The 8,723-nt window shown below is 47.6% G+C and overlaps 1 protein-coding gene across 4 annotated transcripts; it reads right to left on the reverse strand.

The window, feature by feature from the left end:
• Nucleotides 1-19: 19 nt before the first annotated feature.
• Nucleotides 20-8,695, reverse strand: Rhogap93b (MyTH4 and RhoGAP_KIAA1688 domain-containing protein RhoGAP93B). 4 transcript variants are annotated; one of them, XM_071698935.1, is made up of 11 exons: nucleotides 8,183-8,695; nucleotides 6,421-6,522; nucleotides 5,571-5,709; nucleotides 4,668-4,832; nucleotides 4,046-4,589; nucleotides 3,363-3,938; nucleotides 2,851-3,273; nucleotides 2,582-2,770; nucleotides 1,638-2,491; nucleotides 1,077-1,520; nucleotides 20-779 (listed from the first exon to the last, which is right to left on the reverse strand). In XM_071698935.1, the coding sequence occupies exons 1-11, from the start codon at nucleotides 8,194-8,196 to the stop codon at nucleotides 585-587; spliced, it is 3,645 nt and encodes a 1,214-aa protein (XP_071555036.1). In that variant the 5' UTR covers nucleotides 8,197-8,695; the 3' UTR covers nucleotides 20-584. The 4 variants fall into 4 exon arrangements, with proteins under 4 accessions (XP_071555036.1, XP_071555035.1, XP_071555037.1 ...); XM_071698934.1 differs by having other exon boundaries at nucleotides 6,421-6,525; XM_071698936.1 differs by lacking the exon at nucleotides 8,183-8,695 and adding an exon at nucleotides 6,700-7,937 and having other exon boundaries at nucleotides 6,421-6,525.
• Nucleotides 8,696-8,723: the final 28 nt, after the last annotated feature.

Below are 8,723 nucleotides of genomic sequence, written 5' to 3' on the forward strand. Positions count from 1 at the left end.
GAAGAAACACACTTGCGACTACAGCTTGCTAATCTTTCGCAGTGTTTACTCCTCGATAAAACGCTTTACACGTTAATCCGTTGCTTATACAAAAAGATTATCGCGGAGCGCAGCTATACACGGTAACACATGATTCTTTCTTTTTTTTTATCTTACACGAGATTCAACAATGATTGAGTAAAAAAGCCGTCCACGTTTGTTCGACGCGGTAACAAGGGATTGGTAAAATATATAATATGATATAATATAGCGATATACATAATATAATCTAATATAATCTCTAAAATCTGTCATATAACATAGAATCTGTATATAAATAATAAATAGGAAATAAGGGAGCGGGTTGATCGATTAGCTTGGTAAGACTTTAGCACTAAATTACCGTTACGAAGAACATTTATGTAGGGGACTATGGGGAAAACTAGTGACTGGACAAACAAAAAGAGTGTGAAGATAAATTGAGAACAGTGAAAGAGAGAGATAGAGAGAAAAAGAGAGATAACTAACAATAGACGTGACTATACAGCTGATTCATTTGGCATAATAGTCTAGAGCGGACTTTTTTCTAGCGCGATAGGATACGGTCAGTGAAGATCATCGACCCAAGCGGTGTCTAATGACTCGATGAGAGTACGGACGAAGGCCATCTCCTTCCGTGCATTCTCTAAGATTACCCGAGGATCTTGGGACGTACACCGCAATACATTCGGCGCCATCACCATCGCAAGATTATTGGCGTCCATTTTAGTACGGGCGACCACCTCGGGTCTAGCGAATATCTGTAAAGTTGTTTCAGTATCGTAGCATATGTTCTCCAAAGGCGTTTCTCTATTCAATTTGATTCAACGGTGTCGAGTGCATGTTGCTCTCGAGTCTTCGTACTCTCACCGTGCGTCTAGCGTTAAACGTTACTGTACGTATAGGTCTACACTGTTTAAAGAGCGATGAGTATTTTGTTTGACATAAATACATATTTAGAATCACGCGATTGCACGCGGCTAAGCGCACGGTGAAAATAGCAGACGAATTTTTCATTCAGCTTTCTCTTATTGAGAATGTATAAAATGGTTTCTTACCTGTAGGAAGCGTATTAGATGACACAGCACACGACGGTTAAGATCCGGTAAACGTTCAACGATCGTAGCCACATTTGCCGCGGAGGCTTCCGGATCGTCGTGCCGCATGGACACGCATTCTACGTAGAAGGAATCCGGTATCAACGGCTCGTACAATTCGCGTACCCATAACTTCAGCAGGGAGGCGGGCGCGTGAGCGTCCTGAGAAGCTGCCAGAATTGTCCCGTCTTCGAACCTATCCAAGCAGGATTTCAACGCGCTGACTTCGTCGGCGTCCGCGGACACCCGGAAAATACCCTCTGTCAGCGTGCCACCACGCACGAGCACTTGCCGCGTCAGCGTTGTTTGTATCCATGGTAACTCTCTATGCTGGAAGCGGTCCCTTTGTAAAGCCATAACTTCCGAGAGCGTCGCGCCGAACATGGACGCCCGAAAGATTTGTATCTATGAGAAAAACACGAAAGACATGTCTAATTTTTAGAATCACTATATTATAACGCGAAGTGAATTAATCTATACTCGATAATTGATCTTTTAGTAATTGTTAATGCAATTAATTACCCTCGCTTGGTCGATATCCTCCAATGTGGCCTTGCGAGGTTGTCGTTTGCCGTGCGCGCCGATCCGTTGCAATCGTTTGCAAGCTACGGTCGCATAATGACTGACTTGCACGTGTATTGGCCACTTGGCAACCTCGGGGAACTGGAAGTTGGGATCGCGATGCCTGTTCATATAGCCCTCCAGGTAGGGCTCGAACGTGGCGCTAGGCGGCACGAAAGCTAGACACACAGCCATCAATTCCCATCCGCGTCGCAGACTCTCCTTCCGCGGATTCTCTGTCGTCTGCCGACAGATCTGAACATACAACTCGTCCCGCAGAGGCGGCTTCGTAAACGCGGTATTCACGATATCCATGGCGACGCCGTCCAACGTCATGCCGACGTTGGCTTTGCGATCTCCCATGTACACTTGAACCAATCGGAATAAATTGCAAGCCTCCCTCTTGAGTAGCTTCTCGCCGTCCACCATCGCGAGCATCGGTTGCGGTATTGGATCTTTCGACCAGCTGAGAATGTCCCGCACGCTAAATTTCTTTCGAAACAACAATCTCAAACCTTTCGGTCTGCCGCAATTCAAATTGAGATTGTCCTGTGCGTATTTCTCGATGTCGCCGCCGCCCGTGCTGTCGTCTCTCCGCGCTTCATCCAGGTCAGTGTTATCGACATTCGTTATGCCAATACTTGGAGTTGAACTTACGGTAGGTATAGAGACCTGTCTTGTAGTCACCACACTGTCTCTCGCTTCCGTCTGAGACACAATATTCGGCGGTGACGGCGGTCGCGCTTGCGGCCTTGTTAGAGTATCGGCCGTTGTGTAATAAGTCGCTAAGCCCGCGGTGTCATAATTACCTAAATCTAAACAAATTTACGAGAAAAGATACATCGTTAATTACACGTTCAATAAAACACGTCATATATTTTATAATCTTCAACATAATTTCATACCCGCGTAGTGATCCTCGAGATATTCTTGACTGGACGAATCGCCTTGATTGCTGGCCGCTTCGTCGTCCGCGAATTGATCATCGGAATCGTCATCACCTCTTCCGCCGATACCTTCGCCCCTGCCGCCTTCCTCATCCAAAGAATCTTCCCCTTCTTCTACTAATAAAGGATCTCCGAACTTGTAACAACCTATGTGTTATAAAAGGAGAACAATGAAACACATTTCGTCGAACAAAGCTGCGATGTAAAAAAGATTTTTGGCTTATTACCTGATAATTTCGCTTGTTGAAGGATATAGTGTTGCAACGGTAATAAGTGATCAGCATCAGCCAGAAGATTGCCGTAAAACGGCGACGGTGGGGGACTGGGATTTCCATTACTTCTTTTCTTCTTGCTGTCATCTCCTTCAGCGTGACCCTCAGTTTCTTCGCCTGCGGCACTATTGCTGCTGCTGTTGCTGCTGTTACTACTGCTAGTATTACTACTGAGTCTTTGTCTAGTTTGTTCGTGGGTTTGACTTATCATCAAGTAACGTTCGTGCATAGCATCATCGTCTCGCTCTCTCCTTCTAGCTTGTTGCTGTTGTTGCTGCTGCTGCTGCTGCTGCTGTTGATGTAACTGCTGCTGCATTTTTTGCTGTTGCTTCTGCTGTTGCACGAAACTGTAACTTCGACCCAACGGCTGCGGCACACCTTGTAAAATAATAATCATCCATGTATTGCAAAAGACACGCGCACATACAGGAAGGTGGCGAAAGAAATATAAAGATTATCTCGCTTACAGTCGAGTGAGTTATTGCACGCTGTGTTTCGCCTGTACTCCTTTTCCCTATCGCGCTCTCGCTCTCTCTCCCGCTCCACCGCTTCGAGACCTCCTCGCTGCTTCGACGTATTACCGCTATGTACGCCAGCGACCCTACCGAGACTCTTGGCAGGATCGTTTCTCTCGGACAACATTGCACCATACACATCTCTGACATTCGCTTCCGAAAGCGACGCGGAACATCCGTGATGCCTTCTACCTATGCTACCCGTACCATCCTGCGGCTGCTTATTCATATTTCTCGAGTGCATGGAACTCGGATAAAAGGCTGGCGGGTTCGTTTTATCGAGACTATTGACTCGTTCCCGATGATGCTGCTGCTGCATCTCCCGCTCTCTATCCCTATGGTAACGATTGCCACTCTCCATTAAGGAACCATACTTCTCGCCTTGTGATTTGTAACTATGGCTAAGTTGAACCTCAGGCGGACGATACGGTGGCATTTCCTGTCTGAAGACTCGAGATTCCATCAGAGAATCGCGATATGGCGATGTACTCGGCTCGGGACCATACGAGCCTCTACTACTTTCTCTACCTAAAATATCAGGAAAACAATCGATACAACCGGGAAGATATGTACGTGGCTTGCACGTAACAAGTAATTATGACTTGAACGTAAAAACAAATATTATACATCCTTACCATTTTTACTTTTGTCTAGGTCCAAGTTTCCAGCCCTACCTTCGCGTTGCGGGTCGGTGAAGGTCTTCTTCTTAAATAGGGGTGTGCTGGTCGAAAGCGACAGACCGAGTGGCGGTGGTTCTCCCACTAGCGATACAGACTTCTGATTTTTCACACTTTCGAGAGTTCCGCTCTTGTGACACCTAGTCTCCAGGGTGCCGCTACTGTGCTGCCTAGGGGAGGATTGTGCGGTGTTCACCGGCGTTTGCACGGCCGAACGATGATGCCTGTGTGGCGAGTCCAACAAACGATAACCGGTTGACTCCAAGGAAGTTCTACTATGCGAGACAGAGCTGTCGCTGGATCTACCAGAATCCTGCGAGTGATTGTGTTGTCTGGTACGTGTTGTGGGTACGTCATGGTGCCTGTGATGCCTGTTATTGTGGTGATGATGGTGATGATGGTGTCGTCTCGCGGACGGAGACGGAGAAGGAGGAGAAGTCTGAAGATCGACGCCAACCGTAGAAGTCCGCGTTTTGTTCGCACTACCGAGAGAAAGAGCTTGCTACGAGAAAAAAACGTAGTCATGTAGAATCTCGATAGGTCAATATCGTCTAAATCCTTGGAAGAAAATTAAATTTACCAGTGTCGGAGTCAAATTCGTATTCTCCTGATGGTTAAATCGCGTCGATCGACTAACCGAAGGAGTTTGCGTCTGCGTCGAGACGGATTCTTTCTTTCTCGGCTCGGTTACCTTTTGAGTATCAGATGTGCTACCGCTTGCAGGTTCCGTGTTCTGTTTTAGCGTCTATATAAATATAAGAATAAATAAATTAATTAATTAATAAAATATAATAAGTTAACGATTGACAGCCAACATTAATCTTCTCTATCTATAAAATATAGAAGAATAATAAAGAATATAATGTTTTATAAAACGTTTGACACAAATAAGATCGCAATTTATATTATCATTTATGTACATCCCATGCAATCCTACTGTTTTATAATCTGTTATATTTCAACATATAAATAGATGCCATAGAATATGTGTATTTTCCGGGAGACATCTGGCAATCATATTTTTGTCAAACTTTAAATGAATAGCATTATCATGAGAGAAGTTTCATGATAGTATCGTGGTATAATGTAAACCAGAGTTTTTTCTCCCCGCTGCAAACGTCTATTTATAGCTGAGAAGAGAGCAGACGCGCTTGCACACTTATATCTCCACCACTTTAAGATACACGAGTTCTGTAACGTGCGTTATCCCGGAGAAACTCACAAATCATTACACACATCCGTGAATATATATACACGCGCGTGCGAGAATGTATGCGGAATTCGCAGATTTTATGTGATCCGTAAGTATAAGTACAGATCCCGGCGGATGCCGGCCGATGGAAGGCACGATCTTATCTGGATTTTATCTGCACTCGAAACGCCGAATAGCCAACTCAATCGACGTGACTCACCGCGCCGGCACCAATATTGTATAAATGTGTTAAATCATATCAAAACGATATCGAAATGTTTTTCTTTTTACCTGAAGTTTCGCCAACGGGATGATGTCACAGTCCGTCGGGCGGTGCCACACGGTTTTCTGAGACGTCGCGTTGTAATAATAAAACCGCGAGGTATTCTGATCGAACAACTCCCACCACTGATTGTTATCCGTCTTTTTCCTACAAATTATTAAACGGGACATGTAGGTACTACATTTATCGTCATAGCTGGTGACTTTCTCTAAGATAACTTTCTCTAAAATAATTACAATGGTAACCACCTCGAGATAATTAGCTGATTACATATAATCAAATTAAATGCGTTGAATATAACTTTAAGATAATAGCTAATTGTAAATTAGGCACATTAGAATTAGATGATTGATTCAACCTCGAAATTATATTAGCCACCAGAAAAAAAATGGATAATTTATTTTCTCTAAATTGTTTATTCTCTAAAATTTTAGAAAATTAACTTATTCTCTAAGATTTAGACATTTAGAGAGTTAACTCATTCGCTAAAATTTTAGAAAGTTAACTTATTCTCTAAAATTTTAAAGAGTTAACTTATTCTCTAAGATTTAGAGAGTTAACTTATTCTCTAAAACTTTTAGACTTAACTTGTTCTCTAAAATTTTAGAGTTAACTCATTCTCTAAAATTTTAGAGAGTTAATTCATTCTCTAAAAGTTTAGAGAATTAAATTTATTCTCTAAATTAACTTATTCTCTAAAATTTTAGAGAATTATATTTATTCTCTAAATTGTTTAGAGAAACAATTTACTGTAAAAAGAAAACATTTTGAGGACTAATTCTTTCAGCGAATTATCAAATAGATGTGAGGCACGCTGCACGAAAACTACTGAAGAATCGATATAAGGGAATAGCTTACACAGGTACACCCGGTGGAGGATCCCATACGCATTCTCCCGTGGTCAGGTTCGCGTACATGTGCTCCTTCGTGCGTGGCTCTATGATCTCCACCCATTCCATCCTACTGCAATTGTCAGCCATTAACATCTATCCCTGGGGTGGCTTTAATTCTCCGCGATCGCGAATCTATCGGGTCCTAAAATAACCCAGCGCGGCCAGGAAGGCAATACACCTTGCGCAACGGCTCCAAATCACTCTCTTCCCCTAAAACTTTCACTCGCCGTCGCGGGCTACTCGCCTTCGAGACAGTTTTTTTTTCTTTTTCTCTTTTTTTGGTCACTCGTACGAACCGACGCTCGCGCGGGTTTTCTCAGATATGCATGCAGTACTTGAACGATAAAATCGTAAAGCGGGATCGATATGTCAGAGGCAGTCCCGAAGCGCGAGACACCGAACAGAAATATCGTCGCGATGCAACGACACGGGGCCGACGGCAGACCGTAGCCTCCATTTCTTATTTACATCCACCGCGTATCTCGCCACCGATATACGTCTCGGAAATCGGAATACGTCGTGCGCGATTTCTCACGGGGAAGCGGAGTAAAAAAAAAAGGAGGGGGGGGCAGAAAGGTGACTCGCGCGGAGCAACGTGTGGCGCGTTTTAAAGCGACGGCGATACCGGAGAGCTTAATTGGAACGTCGTACGGCTCGACCTCAGGAGGGGAAAAAAATCGCCCTCGCCGCAAACAGACCGACAAGAGGAGGAGGCCGGGGAGAAGAGGGGGTTGGAAAGAGGGACACCCGGCGACCGCGCTCAAGATTCGCGGGGCGCGAGGACGTTCTCAACGGAGGCCGACCGCGACGGAGCGATGATGATAATCGGGGCGAACGAAGGAGGGTGTTTCGCCCGCTCGTCCATCCGTCCCCGTCCGTCCGTCCGTCCCGCCGCACCCCACCCCGCCCTGACACGGGGCCCCGCAAATTGATAGGAATGCTGGGCCGCGATGCAACGAGAGAGAGGTCGTCTGCTCTGATGTCATGCTGGCCGTTTAATTGGCTGAAATAGGCCGCGGAGATCCATTCGCGCGTAGATCGCGAGCGGTATGTAGCGGAATAGCGTTGACGCGCGCGGGGAAAAGGAAGAGGGAAAGAGAGAGGAAGGAAAATGGGATGGATAGAGTGAAACGAGAGAAGGAAGGAAGGAAGAGGAACGGAGGCGCGGTACACCGAGAGGAAAACGCGTACGGCGGCGTACGACGCGAACGAACGAGCCTGAAACGCGGACTGCGAAAATGTGCGCACTGCGCGAGGGCCGCGAGGGCCGCGCGTGAGGGAGCGAGCGAGAGAGAGAGACCCGCCCAATCGCGACGGCGGCTAACTTCAGCGCGAAAGCGCTCCGCGAAGGAACAAGGAGCGCAGCGGAAAATCGCTCGCGCTCGGTTATCAGGAAGGCGACGGCGAATTCTTCTCTCTTTCTTTCTCTATCCCTCTCTTTCTCTCCCTCGCTGCTTCGAAGGGAAAGAACGGAGCAGGACGAAGAGAGAGAGATAGAGAGAGCGAGAGCAGAGTGCAGGACGGAGACGGAGAGAGGGAGAAAACTGGGACGGGTGACTGTAAAAAAAAATTCACTATCGATCTGCGAGCACCGTCGGTCCCGTGTGTGTGTGTCTCGCGACGGCCGCGTTTTCCCTAGAGCAGCAAACGCGCTGCTGCACCTCCGGGTGCAGTCGGGTGCAGTTAAGGGACAGGCAGGTTTCTCCCGTGGTGCCGAGGGCCCTTACCCGTCGGATGCCATCTCGCGCGTCTCCGGCTGGCTCGCCGTCGTCGCCACCGCCGCCGCCGTTGCCGTCGTCGTTGTCGTCCTCGTCCTCGTCGTTGTTCCCTCCGTCCTCCTCGTCGCCGCTGCGGCCGTCGCCGTCGTCTCTCGCCTCGTCACCGTCGTCGTTGCAACGCGCGACGAGTGCAGCGCGGCGCGGTGCGCTACCGCGCTCCGCTTTTCCACTCCACTCCAGTCTCAACCCGCTTGCCCCCTCCGCTTTACCCTTCGGGCACGTCACCGGTCACCCTCGCCGACGATTCACCACCACTCGCCCGACACTTGGCACTGTGACGACGGATGACACTCGGATGTCGCAACGTCCCATTTCCGCGAGCGCGAGCAGCGACGCGGCCCCTTCACGGCAGCCTCGCGGCGGCCATCTTTTTTCTTCTGTTTAGTTCGTGGTTAGTTTCGCCGCCCCGCTGCGCCGCGCCGCGCCGCGCGCCGCCAGCACTCCCCGCGGGTAGTGACAAAAATTCGCTTTCGCACGCGCGCGTCGCGCG

This window comes from Temnothorax nylanderi, unplaced genomic scaffold (genome assembly GCF_030848795.1).
Source record: "Temnothorax nylanderi isolate EJ_2023f unplaced genomic scaffold, tnyl_v1.0 TNYL_tig0017_pilon, whole genome shotgun sequence".
In the NCBI taxonomy this organism is placed as follows: Eukaryota; Metazoa; Arthropoda; class Insecta; order Hymenoptera; family Formicidae; genus Temnothorax; species Temnothorax nylanderi.